Source organism: Mchenga conophoros, linkage group LG5 (assembly GCF_057382185.1).
Source record: "Mchenga conophoros isolate Kocher_MC1m ecotype Shallow Benthic linkage group LG5, M_conophoros_male_GT1.1, whole genome shotgun sequence".
NCBI lineage: Eukaryota > Metazoa > Chordata > Actinopteri > Cichliformes > Cichlidae > Mchenga > Mchenga conophoros.
The window spans coordinates 29,276,023-29,295,044 of record NC_140530.1 but is presented as its reverse complement, the minus strand read 5'-3'; the positions used below and the strand labels follow the sequence as shown (position 1 = coordinate 29,295,044).

General features: G+C 38.9%; 1 protein-coding gene across 1 annotated transcript in view; it reads left to right on the top strand.

The window, feature by feature from the left end:
* The window catches only part of stab1 (stabilin 1), a 175,513-nt gene that overhangs the window by 35,476 nt on the left and 121,015 nt on the right, over window positions 1-19,022 (top strand). Inside the window, exons 20-37 of the mRNA XM_085274736.1 lie at window positions 2,421-2,513; window positions 2,886-2,972; window positions 3,052-3,163; window positions 4,542-4,728; window positions 5,972-6,065; window positions 6,837-6,995; window positions 7,262-7,357; window positions 8,819-8,914; window positions 9,983-10,030; window positions 10,667-10,800; window positions 13,931-14,042; window positions 14,473-14,550; window positions 14,711-14,812; window positions 14,937-15,038; window positions 16,136-16,270; window positions 18,258-18,386; window positions 18,472-18,525; window positions 18,808-18,921. Of these exons, the coding sequence (XP_085130862.1) occupies window positions 2,421-2,513; window positions 2,886-2,972; window positions 3,052-3,163; window positions 4,542-4,728; window positions 5,972-6,065; window positions 6,837-6,995; window positions 7,262-7,357; window positions 8,819-8,914; window positions 9,983-10,030; window positions 10,667-10,800; window positions 13,931-14,042; window positions 14,473-14,550; window positions 14,711-14,812; window positions 14,937-15,038; window positions 16,136-16,270; window positions 18,258-18,386; window positions 18,472-18,525; window positions 18,808-18,921 (1,932 nt within the window). The remainder of the gene's footprint in view (window positions 1-2,420; window positions 2,514-2,885; window positions 2,973-3,051; window positions 3,164-4,541; window positions 4,729-5,971; window positions 6,066-6,836; window positions 6,996-7,261; window positions 7,358-8,818; window positions 8,915-9,982; window positions 10,031-10,666; window positions 10,801-13,930; window positions 14,043-14,472; window positions 14,551-14,710; window positions 14,813-14,936; window positions 15,039-16,135; window positions 16,271-18,257; window positions 18,387-18,471; window positions 18,526-18,807; window positions 18,922-19,022) is intronic.

The window sequence follows — 19,022 nt, the reverse complement described above, 5'->3', positions numbered from 1 at the left end:
TGTGCAGGGATTGGTAGTCGCTGCCGCCAGGCCGTTGCAATGGTGAGGTCTGTCTTGAGAGCAGAACACGAGCAGCATGTAATGGCTGCCACGCTATACTCACACACCCCCTAGGAGACTCCCCCCCTAGTGGTGCTATAAAACAATAAGGGTTGTTACATCGCGTGCAAAAAATGGAGTTTGAAATATCACTCTTTCTGGGTCACAAAATAAACTTTTAAGATATTTTCATGCGAGAATGGTGCTGTGTAAACTTCTAATATCTGCTCGATTCATCAAGACATCACATATTTGCATAAGTGCTCTAACGTTTTCGGAGATGCCTGTTACCCACCAGCTGACCGGGTGGTCACTCGGGTTAAACATAATATATAAGGCTGAACTGACACCACCAGGTATTATAGGAAAAACCATAAAGCCTTTGAACTAAAACAAACGCTGTTGTGACAGTGATGTACACTGTCTTGTTGGTATATATGCATGATTTGTATCACCTTAATGTTTCCCTCTCACCACATAACCAAACCGATATCATGACCAGCAGCTTTTACAGCTGTGGCTCCAGCAAACATCAGCTGATACTAGAAAGTAATATTAAATAAATTATAACAACAGCTTATCAAGCTTGAACATGCTGCTGTTGTTTAGCGCAACATCCGCTGGTTTCCTCTTTCTGGCGCAAAGTGGGCGATAAACAAACAAGGGAGACGATCAACTGATCATTGATCAGTTTCATGATTGAAGTAGAAATGGGAGAGGGAGGGAGAGAGAGAATGAGAGAAGAAGAGGCAGCTGTGCAGCAACGTAAAGACAGAATAACTCCAGCTTTGTGTCTTTTTTTCATTCTAGCTGAAGTACGGGATGAATCGCGTTCCTTTTCCCCTCAATACGGATGTATTGTAATTGGTCCAGCCCAGAGTTGATCATGACCAATTGGCTAATCCACCACCTTTCATTGTTTATACCATTACAAAAACAAACAAACAAACATAAAAGTGAAAAATCATCATTGCCCCACGGGGCAAATACCTGGTACGCCCAATGGCCAGTCCAGCTACCCGGTCAGCTGGTGGGTAACGGGCATCTCCGAAAACGTTAGAGCACTTATGCAAATATGTGATGTCTTGATAAATCAAGCAGATATTAGAAGTTTACACAGCACCATTCTTGCATGAAAATATCTTAAAAATTTATTTTGTAACCCAGAAAGAGTAATATTTCAAACTCCGCCACTCTGTGTTGGGGCTCAAGAGTTGGGAGTTCGTCTTGTAATCGGAAGGTTGCCGGTTCGGAGCTGATTGGAGACCAAAACAGCCAATCAGATTTTTTTGCATCCAAGTCTGTGATTGGCTGGTTTTGTGGCACGGTGAACAGAAAGAGTTGAACGCGCACGGGCAGAAATATTGAGAGCGCAAGCAACACATTGTGAGCGAGCCCAAATGCAAAAACTGAGCGAGAGGGGCTGCTTTTGTGTGTGTATATGGATAATAGCAAACACTAAAATACATTTTTGCTCGCAGCAATGAATTTTGTTCACTCAAATTTAGCTTTTCTTCGCTCAAAATAAATTCCTCCTCAAAATGCAACACTTGCACCTGTCCAATTTTTGCGCGCGCTCAGAATAGTGGCACAAAAATAACGCCATATGTAACCACAATAAAGAGCAGTGTTACGGGGGAGCTAACTGAGAGTGACTGGGGTTTGAGCGGAAGGAACGGCGCTCGTTAGAGTTCTCTCCCTCGTGCACGAGCAACACAAAGAGCTCTGGTGACTTGCGTCTTGCTTTTCCCATTGTAGTAGAATTGTCTTGGCGTTCCAGCAATAGGCCTGTGCTACACAGGCCTATTGTAGCACAGGCCTATTGCCTATTATGTGGCAGTCTTTGAATTTGTTTAAGATTTATTATTGCAGTTCTTGACACTTGGAAAAATCTTTTGCATGATGCTTTCTAGATGAGAATCCTCAGTTTTAACTGGATTTTAAAAGCTTTGAGCACCACAAAGTTATAGCACAGCAGGGGCTTGTAAAAGAGCACTGGAGAAAACTTTGACAAAAACTTTAAAATTTCATATTGGGATTAATAATTTTATCCTCCGCAATAATTACTTTGTCTGGTTGCTTTTCTGCCTTGCAGTTTGCAGAGCTTATTGATTCGCTCTTCTGCTTTTGTGTTCACCTGATTCTGCCTAAAAAAATCAACCTGGTTTCAAGTGTTTGAAGTTCACAGAAACCATCAGTCGTGCCATGATTTGATGTTGAGAAACCCCTCTTTTCTTAGTTCTGATGCCATGCTTTTCACAGGGACACAATTTCGAATGCTCTGGGAATCTTTCCCAGCATCACTTTGGTCATTTTGCCAGCCAGTGCGGGTTTTTTTTATGTGAACTAGTAGCAAAAAATCTATGCTTCTGTCTATTCAGGGTAGTCATCTGAGCGACTGCGAGTACGTCACATCTCCTCTCAGGCCATCGCTCAGCAAAGGCTGCGCCAAATACTGCAACACCACCAAACAGGTGAAAGAGGAACTGGTGCTTTATTTTTAACTTGATGCAGCTGAGTTATTATAGGCAATCATTTTTACATTTGCTTTTGTTTTATGTAATTTGTGATTTTTGTTTTGTCCGATCAGTTTAATTCTGCTTAGTTTCCTGTGTTTTATTAGTTTTTCATTTTAATTATGTGTGATATTTATCAGGATGTTCACAGTTGCTGAGCTGGATTGTCGTCTTTTGTCACTTCCAATTCCCCAGTGGTGGATTAGTCCTTATTGAAACATATATTTAATACATTTGAAAACATTTATTGGCTTTGTTCTGTTGTGTGTGTGTGTGTGTGTGTGTGTGTGTGTGTGTGTGTGTGTGTGTGTGTGTGTGTGTGTTTCACAGGTAGCAAAGTGTTGTAAAGGTTTCTATGGTCCGGACTGTAAGCCCTGCATCGGAGGATTTCAGCATCCATGCTACGACAAAGGAACTGTAAGGAGGAACATTCAGGCAGCCTCGTCCCTCGGCTGATGTGTTTTAATTTTTAATTTTTTGCTTTGATTGCACACAGTGCTCTGATGGTATCCATGGTAATGGCTCATGTAGCTGTCAGGCAGGCTGGACGGGTATTGCCTGCCACATCTGCTCAGATCCAAACAAACATGGTGTGAACTGTGATGAAGGTAACGCCTCCTCTTAGCTGACAGCTTTTCACTATGTTCAATGAAATGTCCATTTCCAATTTGATGTATTTACATACAGAAATTATGTTTTTTAAATTTCGTTTTAGTTTTTTCTTTTAAGTTCAGTTTTGGTTCTGTTGGTTTTCAGAACGACTTTGCTTGTTTCATTTTGAGTTTATTGTTTATTTAATGTTTATTTTTTTCTGTAGTTCTTGTAAGTTTCTATATTGATTCTGGGTTTTTACCCCTCAGCCGTAAAAGGCTTATGGGGCATTATTGTCACCCTGCTGGGCGGGTGGATAGCATGGTCATGCACGTTTGGGAATGTGAGTTATTGTAAATGCTGTAAGTCGAGAACAAGGCAATGTAGGATTTTGAAATTTATACTGTAGGTCTGTCTACTAAAAATCTCAGATGTGTTCAAATTGCAGTGACCTCAAGTTCATGGGACCTTGAGGTCAAATTTTCTGAAAATCTTGTGATTCTCAATGAGGCAATGAAGGATTGTAAAATTTATACCATAGGTGTGTCTAATAGGAGGCTGAGGGATAACACTGGCAGCAGCCATTATTTTTATTTCCTAAAATCAGCATGAATTATGTATTATCCTGAGAATAAAATGGCCTTTGGTATTCTGAATTTTTTTATTGGTATTCAGAAAAGGTACTGCAATAGCTTTCTTTTCTGAATACTAAGGGTCATTGAGTTGCAGACATGGCATCCTGTCTCAATAAATAAATTAAGCCTCCTGATGCTTGTTGAGTTGATAAATTTGAAGAAAGTAACAAAAGAACGAAGTATGAGCTCTACACAAGAGTGACTGAGCTCCTCAGCCTGTATATAAGCCCACAGACACCCTATGAAGGAAGCTCATTTCCTCTGCTTCTATCCTCAGTCCTATTCTTTTGGTGAGGTTAGGAATGTAGAACAACCAGTAAACAGTAAACTGGCCTTCATGCTGAGCCCTTTGTTCACCACAGCAGACCAGTACAAGGTCCACATCACTGCACCAATCCTGACATGAATGGCCTTCTTAGAATTTTATTGTCGATCCATCCAACAGTGGTTGAGGCCCTTTACCCAGAACCACATAAATCACACTAATTTATGGACCTGCTAGAAGAAATGAGGCCAAAAATATGATTAATCTTTGGAAATCATATTTACAAATGCTTCATTTTTACCCTTATATCAACATCCAGTGTCCTGTTTTCTGAGGCTTAACTGGATTAATATTATTATAATAACTATTTAGTGTGAAAAACCTCTGTATATGGAAATAAAGTACTGTACAGAGGGTAATGGAGGTGCATTTTGTTTAAAATTTCAAACTAACTGACTGAAAATTATGACATAATGTGTATGTGCTTGTCTTTAGATTGCCGCTGTGTTCACGGAACGTGCGATAACCGACCAGGCAGCGCTGGTGTGTGTCGGAGAGGTTCTTGTTTGGAGGGATTCTCCGGGGACCTGTGTGACAAGACGGCCATGCCGTGCAACGCAGACGGACTGCTGCAGCATTGTCACATCCACGCATACTGTAATCAGACAGGACTGGCTATTACGTAAGAAAATACTAATCATAAAACCATTACTATAACTTGATGCTGAGAGATCGTTTTGTGTTGAGTCACTTTTTAGGTGTTGTAAATTTTTAGACAGCAAAAACTTTCTTGTTCTTGCCGTGGCTCCTGAGGTCTGTTTTTGGACATTTAATTAGCATTGTGGAGCCATCCCCGCTCGCTTACTCCTCAATGTCTGAAACAAACTGCACAAAACTCTCTGTAATCGGATGTATCCTCAGTTCTTCTTTGGACTACGTTTTCGGATTAAGGTACTTGTGATAATCAAGGATTAAAGACTTTGTACAATACCTGCAATTTTTATGTTTCACTACTGGCCTGAAAAGGAGGATGCTCGATCAGATCTGGGGTTTTTTGTGAAGTAGGCCAAGTTTTCATCAGAAATGCTATTCTAGCTTGCTTGGCACTTGCGTTAGCATGACTGATCTTCTCGTGACAGATGGCATACTGTTGGCAGATGAAGCTATCAGACAGATAGACATTTGTGACAGTTTATTCATTGATACAGCTTTGTTGTGTTTGGCCCAGCATGAGAAAATTATCCTTTTTTTTTACCCCAGATCTCTCCATCCATCCATCTATCCACCAGCCCACCCTGTTGAGTCCTTTGTATCCACCTGCTCCCAGGACACCAAGTGTTCTTGTGCCAGCCAACAGACATAAACTCTTCCACATGTCCTGCATGTGGAGGAGTTATGGCTCTACTCTGAGCGCCCCCTGAATAACTTGGGGCCTCATCCTATCTCTAAGTGGAGGCTTATTTTTCTCAAAAATGAATGAATGAAAAAATGAAGTTTGAACAACTGCACACCCTGGGTTTTGTGATGAGGAAACGTATAGCATTTCTTGTTGTTTTTTTATGTATATATAAAAGCTAAGTTTTACTTTGAGTTTTATAATTAAAAAAAAAAAAACAATCTAATGGGCGTTTAAGAAACTGCCCTGAAATTCATGTGGAAACGTTTAATCAAAAGCCATAATCAAGCCAAAATGTCTCTTCATCCATCATCTTATGATCAAATAACTGCCAAAGGTTTAAATGCTGGCGTGGTTAAAATGTTCTGGTTGTCCTGTACTGTTGTTTAAATAGATTTTTAGTAATTCCTTCAGCGATGTTCTGTGAAGAAATAAACAACAGGGATTTGTCACCTCTGTTATTGCATCACCTGTTGAGTTTGTTTAACTGTGTGTGTGTGTGTGTGTGTGTGTGTGTGTCTTACATAAGGTGTGTATGTAAGGATGGATATGAGGGTGACGGTCACTCCTGTACTGCCATCAACCCCTGTCTGAAGAGTAACCGAGGAGACTGCGACACCAATGTAAGATTATTTCTTTGTGTGTGTGTGTCTTCAAAGCAGTGATAGGATTTAGGACAGAACCCCCCCGGAGTCTAGACGCTGATGGTGGTGAAGGAAGAAGCCTGAGGCTGTGAAACGGGGCTCTGACTGAGGTGTCTGTGGGGTGGGGATTGGGAGGAGGAGGGTTGAACGAATGAGGGTCTGTAAGGGAGTACGACGGAGATTTGACACAAAAATGGAAGCTGATTGGCTCAAAGAATGTGGGCAAGAAGATAATTGGACTAGAGTAATGATGTCAATATTGAGATTGACAGTGTGGGAAATCTTTAGTGATGTAAAGAACAGAAAAGCAGCCGAACACCCAGGAAAGCAGACAGATGAGTGACTATAGAGCTTTCAAATTGAGTTTCATTTCAATAAAGCACACAAACCGATTTACTAATGTTTGCAACATTTCAACTTACTGCTTGTATATTTAATGAAGAAGAAAGAAAGAAGAAGAAAAAAGCATGTTTTATATTTCTTGATCGATACTGAAATGAACTGACTGAGCCTGTGTTTAAAAAATAGCTATTAACTAACTAACAACAACTATGAAAGCTTTTTGGGGATTATGCTCACATACTGTTTTGTCACATTTTTTTTTTTGTAAATCTGGCTTTATGTGTTGTTGTTCTGCTATATTTATTTAATGTGTGTGATTTTATTTAACTTTTCACCTTCAGTAATCATAAAGATAAGCTCATTCAGTGCAGTGTTCTTGTCTTTGTGACACATCCTCTTTCTCTGCAGGCTGAGTGTGTATATGCGGGTCCAGGTAATGCTTCATGTGTGTGTGCTGAGGGCTGGACGGGTGATGGCAGAGTGTGTGTGGAGATCAACAACTGTCTGCTGGAGAGTCGAGGAAGCTGCAGCACCAACGCGGACTGTAAACACATCGGACCCGGACAGGTCCGTGCTTAAAATTTGTGATAGGATAAACTTTGAACTATGTTCATTGTGAATTTTCAGCTCCATATTTTGATTCTTGTACTCCGGTATAGAAGCCCAGTATAAATCCTGGGCCAAAACTAACCAGAGATCACTTGTATATATGCTGACCACATTATGTAAAAGTTGCAAATATGAGAATTCACCATTGTATATGCAAAAATAACTGGTTATTAACCAGCTGTCAGGCTGTTCTGTTTCTCATCTGACTGTTTCTCCATCTGCAGAGTGACTGTGTTTGTAAAACTGGATACATGGGCAATGGAAAGGTGTGTGTCCTCATCAACCCCTGCCTAAAAAAGAACGGAGGCTGCCATGAGCTGGTACACACACACACACACACACACACACACACATGAACACATATGCCAAGTAAGAATGACTAATAATAACCATAGATCACAATTTCCCAACTTTTGGGTTAAATAAAGCATGTTGGTTTCGAATGAGATTGTAGTGTTATGTGATCAGCAGCACAAACACCATGTAGAGTGTAGCTCCAGTTCAGTGAGTCAGGAGGTGAAGCCTAGCAGACACTTACAGCTACAGTTGTCCAAGTCAGCACACCTGTTAGTCAGAACCTCTAACTTTTAAGCCAAATATATAAGATGTATAGTTATTATTAATGGGGAAAATTAGTTATAGAGCCTGGTACCATTGTAACAGGCATTAAATAGTTTTAATGCTGTAAAGTTGGGTATTTTAACATAGGAGTCTGACGGGACTGGCTTTGTTTTGGAGCCAGCCTCAAGCTTCAATTTAAGCCTTGGAGGTTAGCACTCAATAATGATAATTGTAGCTTTTCTCATTGATGTGTTACACTAACTCTGCATTCAGAAAAATGTATCAACAGTGTAAATCCATTAAGTTTAAAGGTAAAGATTCAGTCCCATCAATTAGCATTTGTATATAACTACAGAGGAACTCTACTTGCAGGGCAAATAAGGTGCAATTAGGAAAAATATCTTAATGATGATCATTAAAACAAATTAGTTTGAAAAAATTAGGTAAAATAGCTAAAAGATTGTGAAACTTTTTTTATTAGCATAATGAGATTTGATCAGACATCAAGAAAGTATTTGAAGTCTTTGTCTGTTGGATGAATTTTATTAAATCTTTAGAGCTTGTGATTCTTTTCCCAACATGAAATTTTTTCCTTGTTTGGCATTTTGTATTGGGGATATGATGAGAGCAACCTTAGTGAGACCCATAGTCAGAGCAGCCACTTTCACCAGATGAATCAAATAATTACAGTTGATTCGAGGTCCTGATCTGTGTATGCTAACAAAGAAAGCATCCCTCTGTGTGTAGAAAAGCTGTTTATGGTCACACTTTGTAGAAAATAGTTCATACTTCTAGTCATTGAAGAGACCATAGTATTATTGCTTTTCTATTTTTAAAGTTTAAATCTTTATCCCTTGAGAGCATAGTAGGCATAAACCTTGTTTCTCTTTTCTGCCCTGCTCGTAGAACAGAATTACTGGGTCTGCATCACAAGTTAGTGAGGGTGGTCTCTGCCTACGCTAGCAGCTGCTCTTGGAAAACCTGAAAACTATTCTAATGCTTGTCAAACCTCATCTTTATTGATGTCGGAACTTTTCATTATGTTTGGTACAGGCGATGTCATCGACTGTTATCTCAAAGGAAATTCTTGCATGTAAAACAAAAAATTAGTTTGTGAGTACTTTGTGATGCCACAGTATTAATGATTTAGATTAGCATCCTATAATTCTCTCTCTCTCTTTCTGTGTGTGTGTGTGTGTGTTTTGTTTTTTGTATGTCAGGCAAAGTGTGAGAAGACAGATGGTGGAGGTCACACCTGTACCTGTCCTGACGGCTACGCTGGAGACGGAAACATTTGCTACGGATCATTACTTGACGTAAATACTTAGCTCATTATGATTCATTGTGGTTATATAAGTTGAACTCATTCACTTTCATGGTGAGCCAAATCAGTTTCACTATGTTAAGTGAAAATAAAATGAAAGACAGTCAAAGTGTGGAACGAATATCTTTTTCATAATCTGGATTGAAGGCCGTTTATATTTATTTACTGCAGGTGCTTTAATTTCATTTCAACCATACAACATTTTTCAGGTTACACTCAGTTTTTATGCTTTAGAAAAAAAAAGCATACATGTGGCCAATATGTAGCCGGTCCTCAGGCTGCAAAAGAAAAGAAAAAAAAGGTTAATTATTTATTAGTTTATTTATTGCAGAAAAAATAAATTTAACATGAGCACTCAGAGAACACGAGCAAGGATATAATAAAACTGTTTTATGATGTTTCTATTATAACAGGCTGGCATTAACCTGCTTATAAAACAAGCACTGATGTCTGACTTTTGACCTTTGACCTTGAAACCTTACATACTAAAATGTTGTATTTTATGATTTTTACTCATATGATTGTAGCACAATTGGCTGAGATCTTTAGCCTCTATATAAAAAAAATAAGATTTTAAGATGCATTCATGAGTTTTGCAAAGTTTATTGCATCATTGTGACATCATAGGGCATCTAATTGAAAAAACGTGTGTTGGATCGCCCTCTCCATGCTCTTTCATATGATATATGTTTTATATAAGTTTATATAGACTTATATGACTTATATAAGTCATATAAGTCAAATGTCTGGGCATGGGTTTAGTTCTTTTTTTTAAAATTAAGATGCCAGATTGCAGTTATTTTTTTGCATTTCTGAACAGAAAAAAATGTTTTACTGGTTGAATGTTACGCTTGATAAATTTCTGACTCCTTAGAGAAGTCCAGTGTGTATATTTGGCTTCAGTTTGTTATTTGTCTCATAAATATCAATCTAGTTCTTACTTTTTAAAATGTTTTTAGACAAGATTTCTAAAATATTTCTGTTATTGTTTGTATTAATCAGACTTGATTCATTAACTGTAATTCATTACACAGTTATGTTTCTGTGGGTGTGTTTGCAGGAGCTGGAGATGAATGTAAAGATGTACAGTTTCTACCGGCTGACTCAGGTAAGTAAGAGGAAGACAAACTACTCTATAGTTATTGAACTTCGTCAGTTTTCTCGGTTCAAAGTTAAACTACATTAAAGCCTTGATAGCTGGCGAGTTTCCTAATTTAGTGACTGATGTTGAAAATAGGTAGAAATCTGGGATTTTCACCCCTTCTACAGCTGTTCTCCTGCAGCTCCCTCCTTTCTGTTTTGAGCCTCTCAGAAGACTGGTGTAGAGACTGACACATAAGCTAAAGACATTTACTGCTGTGCATTTTGGCCTGTTAAAAGAATATGTGTCAACTTAAACGCACACTGATTTTATAAAATATTCTACATTTCCACCTTCTGTAAAAATATGTTTTTGACAGAAAAGGGAAGCCTTTACAGAAATCGCTGTTTTGTCAACTGTGTGATGGTTTTCTCATCTATTGTTGTACATGGCACTGTAGTGGCAAAAGTGTTGTTAAAAGTTAAAAAATATGAATAAATTTACCAGCCAATGGAGTCAAGGCAGCCAAAACAATTAGACACCTACCCAGAATGAGTGTTACCTTTGACACAGGTGAAGCTTCTGTAGTTCCACCTGCTCATTGTTTTCATAAACTACTCTGCTCCAATGATAACTAAGCTGTATACGGTGTCATGTGATCAGCGTTTCAGTCATGCCTTTGAGGACCTGAATGGGAACTTAACTGTGTTGGTGCCTACTGGAGACGCTCTCAGGAACATGAGTACAGCTGACATCTTATTCTGGAACACCCGACACCACCTGCCTTACTTTCTGCGGTTAGTAAAGTCACACACACATTAAAACTGATCCTTGAGCTCAGACAAAGCATGCCAGTGCATGAAGTTTGTGTGACAGAATCAGTGTTTCTAACACAAAATAAAAATGGAGCCAGCTTAGCACAAAGTCTAACTAAGAAATTTAGTTTACTTTTCTGTTTGTAGACTTTTTAAAATATTGATTTTATATTGAATTTTAATCTTCTTTGTCCTTTTGTTTGGTTGTTATGTTTTATTTTTTTCTGTATTATATAGTAATATGCTTGTCTTTAAACTCTGTTATGTTTTAGTGCAATATAAAAATTAAAGTGATTTTTAAACCAGCTCACAGGAGTCTGCGGGGGTATTATGATAAGTTACAGAGAATCTCTGTGTATGATAAGATAAGATAACCTTTATTAGTCCCACACGTGGGAAATTTGTTTTGTCACAGCAGGAAGTGGACAGTGCAAAAGTTATGAGGCAAAAATTAGAATACAATAAGAATAAATACAGTACACAGCTGTACAGAATAGAATAAAATAAAATACTATATACAGTAGAATAAAATAAAATAAATATACAATAAGATAAAAATAGAATACAAATACAAATACTATATACAACTGAGTAAAAATACAACGATGACAGAAAGGATTATTGCACTTAGTATTATTGCATATGTATGGATGTGTGTGCTTGATCAGTTAAAGTCTTTATTATGGAGTCTGACAGCAGTGGGGAGGAAAGACCTGCGAAATCTCTCCGTCCCACACCGTGGGTGCCGCAGTCTCCCACTGAAGGAGCTGCTCAGTGCTGTCACAGTCTGCTGCATGGGGTGGGAGATGTTGTCCATCAGGGATGACAGCTTAGCCGCCGTTCTCCTGTCACTCACCACCTCCACTGGGTCCAGAGGGCATCCTAGAACAGAGCTGGCCCTTCGGATCACCCTGTTCAGTCTCTTCCTGTCCCCAGCAGAGATGCTGCCGCCCCAGCAGACCACGCCATAAAAGATAGCAGAAGCCACCACAGAGTCATAGAAGGTCTTCAGGAGTGGGCCCTCCACTCCAAACGACCTGAGACTCCTCATGGAAATGAGTATTTCCAGAGTTTTCTCCAGGCCATTGTAAATTTGATGAGACAGCTATAGACAGTGACTCATTTATCTAACACCACAATCTAGTTTAAGGTCTGTATGATCGTTTTCTTAATGAATCACAGAGATAGAATGATTTAAAGGGATACAGTATAATTCGCTTGAGATTTGGCAGATATGGGCAGCATGTGGCCAGAGGAAATCTTACTTTGCTTAAAAGGCGTCTCCTCTCCACATTAGCCTGGAGAATAAGAAGCCTGAGCTGTATTCTGCTTGTGCCCACATTTACATATTACCTGAATTGCTGACTATCACGCCTTAGGCATGTGCGATGTGCTTTTACCTTACCTTATCTTTTCACACTGCTTACAGCTGTTTGAGTTTATTAAATACTTGAATCCTCATATGATCCATAGGTGTGTCTCCAAAGACAGAGATCCATTTATGCATAAGACACAGCAGCAGTGACTGATAATTATTTAGTTATACCCAACACATACAGATAATCAGTCAGTAGCCAATAGTATTTCACAACAGGTGAGGCAGGTGAGCTGCCACAGAGAAGCACAGTTTAATGTTAATCTCTTGTTCTACAGATCGGTATGTAAAGTATTTGGGTATTATATCAGTATAGTGTTCATGGATATTTGCTATCGCTACGATCTCTGATCTTTGTATTTAAATGTATAGCATAATATTTATTAATTATATGAACCCCCAGCCCATCGCCCTCTTCCCCATTGTCCAACTGATATTGAAAGGTCAGTTGCCCAGATTAAGTGGTGCTGCATTTCACCTATAGCATTTCACCTATATTCATACCTAACTAAATGCAATCCTCCATAACCCAGCCAAAATTCTGGCTCCCACAGATTGGCTCTATGCCCATGTGGCAAAAATATTACAATCAATCAATTACAGAGATTCCTGATTTTAACTCCTTATCTGCCAAAGGAAGACAATATTGTAGACCTGCACAAGGCTGGAATGGACTACAAGGCCATCAGCAAGAAGCTTGGTGTGAAGACGACAACTGAAAAATTATTCAGATATGATAGAAAATAGAAGAAAAATAGAAATGTGATTAGGAATCACCCTCAGTCTGGAGCTCCATGTAATATTTTGCCTAATGGGGTGAAGATGATCTTGAGAAATTAGGTGGATCAGCCTAAAACTATGTGGGAGGGGCTTGTTAATGATCTGAAGGCAGTAGCAACCACAGACACCAAGAACAGCAATGGTTACTCACTGTGCCATAACTGAGATCTTGCAGCACCCACAAGGTCACCCTGCTCAAAAAGGCACACGTACACGTCAGTCTTAAGTTTGTCAATGAACCTTTAAATGATTCAGAGAAGGTTTGAGACAAAGAGCTGTGGTCAGATTAAACCAAAATCAAATCAACCCGCTGTGTTTGAGGAAGAGAAATACTGAGGGTCACTCAAAGAATACCATCCCCACAGTTAAGCACATAAGTGGTAACATCATGCTTTGGGGCTGTTTTTCTGGTCAGGAGGGAGCTGAAGCTTTGTGTTGGCAAGCAGCATCCAAGAAACAAAAAGGATTTAGAATGTTTCTGTAATGAGGGGTGGGCCAAAGTCCTTGCTGAGATCTGTGCAAACCTGGTGACCAACTACAAGTTACCATTTGGCTTGCCAACAAAGGTTTCTTCGCCAAGTACTAAGTCATATTTTGCTTGGTGATGAATTACTTATTCCATTCAGTGACATGCGAGTTTCATGTACTCTGTGTTTTTTTCTTTTATATTTCTGGATTCTCTCTCTGTCTCAATTAAAATGAAACTACCAGGTCTTCTGTAATTGAGCAAACTTACAAATTCAGCAGGAGTTCAAATAAGCATTTCCCTCACTGATAGTTGTGTCAGTAAAGATGTTGGTGGTGCATCTGAAAGACTGTAAAAATTAAACATTTCTGTACTGTTTAAATTAGGAACTGCTGATCTGATAGATCACATGTCCTTTGCTGACAGGATCCTGGAGCGTGTTGTGTGTTTTAGAAAACTTTTCATTTATTTACTGCTCCCTTTGGTTGCAGGGCCCACGTGTTGAAGGGGATCTACTCTGTGGAAGATCTGGGCAGTATGGTGGGCAAAAGACTGCCAACCCTAAACCTACCCACTCAGTGGGAGATCAGCAACAGCAGTGGGGTAAGAGTGGGTCAGTTGTGTCTCACCACATAACTACACATTCTGGTGGGTTTACTCAGATTTTTTGTGTTCACAAGGTTTGCCTGATGTAGAAACTGCAGGTGTACAAGGGTATTCATGTCACTACATTCATGTTAGATATAACTAGTTTCTATGGAAATGATTTGCATTTTATCCTCTTTAAACTGGCGCTTACAGACAAATGTGGTATACTTTAACAAAATTAGAGAGAAAAATCATTTCAATCTTTCAGTCAAAATCATTCTGTCATTTTAATTCTTTAATAGGAAAATCTATAAGAATAACTTTTCAGTCAGTACCATTATTGTTTTGGATCCATTTTATTGTACCTTACCTTTTGGGCTGTGTGTGTGTGTGTGTGTGTGTGTGTGTGTGTGTGTGTGTGTGTGTGTGTGCGCGCGTGTTTCAGGTCATCCAAATTGGAAAAGCATCCATCCTCACCCCCAACCTACCTGCGATCAATGGCTATCTCCACTTCATAGACAAGGTACACGTGAATCTTTACAGTGAAATGAAAAGAAATAAATACAGATTTTTTTCATGCAGAGCAAATAATGATGTGAATAAATAACATTATTAGCATATTAGTTTACTCTCTCCCCATCTACACATACAGAGCACCTTTCTCTCTGTCTGTCTGTTGTCAGACTCTGGCTCCGCCTCTCTCAGACTGCCCACCTGAGCCTCCCACACTTATGGCTTTCCTAAACTCCTCTTCCAACTTCACGCTTTTCAGAGAGTATGTTCTGGTAAGTCTGTCTGATCTCAGCATCATGTGATAAGATGTAATCCTTTTTTATTTTTAATCTTGTTTTATTCTTCTTCTTCTTATTATTATTACATTTAATTAACTTCCTGTGTGTTTTCTCTCAGATGTACAACCTGTCTTCAAATCTTACGGAGTCATTTACACTTCTGCTGCCAACAGATGAGGCTATAAGGCAGCATCTTAGCAGGACTAACACCTCCATCCTGGTAGGTCAATAATATAATTCAGTGGACAGCTGCTATTCTGCAAAACCTCCAAACACTTGTCAAGAAAATGGATACTTTAAAGGTTGTTTTATACAACCTTTAAAGTATTTATACATTTCCCATTTTTAAAAATAACTCAAATAATTCAGAAATGAGCTAAATCTATTAACAAAATGTGAAGGAGCAACCACTCTTAGTTTATGTCCAAAAACATTTATGTAACGATCATTAGGTGTTAGAATATCAGCTGAGTTTAAAACATCTGGGCTGTATATTTGTGTAACACCAGTTGCACAAAAGCCATTAACTGGTACAGCGGGTCAGTATAACTATTATTTAATTTCTTATTTACAAAAAAAGGCAAACCTTCTTGAGAAACTGAGGGAGGGTGAAAAAAAAATATTACAAATTAAATGGCAGCATAAGTGCAAAAATATTTCAATGCATCCACTGGTAAAACAGCACCTCCTGGTGGTGAACATTAACCCAAAATCTGCAGAGGGAAATTACAAAAAGTACCTTTAATATTATTTACGTATGTGAACTATGTGAAAACATTTATTGGCATCACAACATGTGGATTGTGCAACCTAAACGAATAAAGTGGTGAAATTCAGACTGACACACATTACGAACATCCACATCAAATAATAATTGAGCTGTTTCATATAACGCAAAATGAAGTGAGCATTCCCAGCAAACAATGGTACTAAGGTGGTTTGTTTGTACTGACCAAAATAATGAATCACCTTTTTGTGTCAGATATCTCCCTGTCAGGAGAGGAAGGAAATATCTGAAAGAGAATTGATGTCTATAAACCAGGCTATGTATTAATTTGGCACAGGATGTTTTTATGTTGGTCTGCTGTGTTTGAACTACAGTATCTTAAAGATGGGCTACTAAGAGCTTATCTTAGATACTTACATACTGTTTATAACAAAACTCTAATTTGTGTATAAAGTGAAATGTTTGTTGCATTAACAATTTTTTTGTAGTTGACCATCATGTCCACTCCTATTTTCTCTTCCTGCTGGTGAGATGATCCACTGCAACTCTTGTCTTTGGCTATAAATAAATCCTGTCTTCCATCTGTCCAGGACTCTGATGTGTTCAAGTACCATGTGATTCTTAATGAGCTGCTCTTCCCTGACCGCTTGCCTGATGGCACACTGAAAAGCACTCTGCTTGGAACTGAGTACCAGGTCCAGTTCCACTTGGACAACAACAACCAGGTAACAATAACTGCACTGACACCAGCCATGAAACTAGTGGTGGGTCATACAGCCTCACAATTATATCATTATATTCAAAGAAAATTTACAATAATGATATTTCTGACAACATAGAAGAAATACTGAGTAAGATCTTCTTAATACCTGCAGCTTCCAGGCAGCAGGATTTATAAGAGCTACTGTCATTTTTAAGAGACTTCTTAATTTGTAGAAACAGCAACATGACACTGCAGTGGTAGTAACACAATAAACCAACTGTAAGGACAAAAGTAGTCTAGGTCGTGTTTTTCCCAGAAGTTCTCAGTAAAAGTATAAAATGATTTTATACTTTAGTTTAACGACAACTAAGGTAATGTAACCTTGTAATTTGCCAGGAGCTGCACAATAATGTCATGTAATAAAAACTGAAATAATTTTCTGCCTGGGTTGCTGTGTTGAGCTTTTTATCCAGCTCCATATAAAGCCCCATTTTTCTACCATTACCTCACAATTAATGAGTGCTAAAACGTAAACATCCAGAAGGCAAACTAGCAGATTTAAAAAAGGTAAGACGAGACATACAGTGACATAGGAAGAAAAGGCAGCAGGGAATGAGTGGCTCCGTAACCACGGGGAGAAAGACTCTGCTGATGTTGAAATTTGTGAAAATTGGAAAATGGAAATATAATAGAATGGAAAATAGAAAATATTCACCATAAAAATGGACATTCTCGCTAGTGAGGGCATCAGAGGGCATCGCTTGGTTGTAAAACTAAGTCCAATTGCATTGAGTTCTGTGGGAAAATGTACCTGCTGCTTTTTTGATCTGTTCAGTTAGTAAGTGTTTTCCTCATTAGTTTTTGGTCTCAGGTGTTAGTTTTAAGTCAAATTTAGTGCAGCATTATTTTCATTTTCTAAATTACGATCAAATTTAGAATAAAATAGACAGTATGGCGGAGTTTTCCTTCAGAATGTGCTGACCTTTTAATTGACAAGTAAAAAGTCAGTGTAATGATGGATTACACTGACTTTGAACTCCTGCTCAATAGTGATGTGCTATACCACTGATTTCCTTTCCGATCCGATACCAAGTAAAATTCAGGGTGGTATCGGCGATACTGATCCGATACCGATACTCTGTACAAAAACTTGTTTCATTGTATTTCATAATACAATATATAATTGTATTATGTAATTGTAATAATAACATAACCATATTGCTTCATAATGATTAGAGGACATCAGACAACTTGTTTTTATTGCTTAATCATGCAGAATAATCATATAGAAATAAAAAAAAAAAAACCTGACGTTGTGAGCTATTTGAGCATGTTGCCTGCCTGCAGCACTAAAGGACTCTGCGAGAGACGTCTGTCTCGCCCTAGCAGCACCTGCCCCTCTCCTCCTCTTCAGTTCGCCTCAACATAAGCTCATCATATTCTGTGATATGATTTACTCCGAGGTGTTTGACGAGGTCAGTGGTGTTGCCACAACACCTCACTGTCTTGCCACATATATCACAAACCGCGTCTTGGCTGTTTGTGGAGGTAAAACAGGTCCACACACGTCCTGTTTGCGCTTAGCCATTGTTGTGAGTGTGCACGCCAGGGGCTGGGACACATTTATACAGCCGTATTTCACCGATGACTATGAAAGGCGTAAGAGGAAGTAGTTCCTTCCAAATTAGACGATCCAAATTATATAGTTTCTTTCCACTGCGTTCATTTTAATGGAAAAACTACAAATTTACCCCAGAGCACTAAAATATCGATATTATAATATGAGAATCGATTCTAGAACATAAATTGCTGGTATCGGAAGAATAGATATTTCAGTATCGATCCGCACACCACTACTGCTCAACAACAGTATTTCCTGTAGTGCAGAAGCAGACCAAAGAACCACTGTCAACTGACTCCCTAAGCTAAGATGATCGTTATTTTTGTTTTGTGTAAAAGATTCATTGTAAAAAAAAGATTGGTGTGTTTCTTCTTCTCTTGAACTCCAGACAGTTGTGAATGACATTCCTCTTGACGGGAGCGTCACAGTAACCCAGAACGGAGTCATCATAACGCTCCCTCAGGTCCTCAAAGTCCGCCGCAACAGATGCAGCAAAATGACCTACCTGCAGGTCGAGGTAAGGATAGAGAGAAGGGATGGGATAGATGGATGTTTGTTTGTCAGAGTTACTCCAGCCTCTCTGTTCTCCTTTCTGTCTCCAGGGAAGATGTACAGACTGTGATGGACCACCCCGATGCATTTTCTATCACAAACCAGTAAGAAAACTGTTATAGTTCGTGGGGTGGACATAATAACTGAAACTCAAGCTTTTCCAAAAGTAATTTTAACAGCTTTAAAAATGACCCCAAAATTAACGCATTCAGACTTTACAAAAGGGACCTGAAAGGAAGCAGGGTTGTAATTGTATGACGCGTGTCGCTGTTCTTAAAGTCATCGGGTTTTTCTGTTTAGTGTTTTTCAGCATTTCAGGCTCTTTTATTCACTTCTGCCTGTTTATGTTGATGATTCCTGATGTTGGTGTAATCTTTATGCTGCAGATCAAAAAACAGTTTCCAGCCAACATGCAACCCAACTGTAGGTACAGGAAGCGGGTCGGATCCAGGAGGAAGTCTGTGCTGGGCTGTGTCATCAAATGTCTCCGGACCACTATGGTCTGCTCAAACTTATTTCCATAAACATTTTGGCTCTTTTCATAAGGGTCTGATGAAACCTGATAAATGCATAATAATCAGCTAGAAACACCCGTCATCAC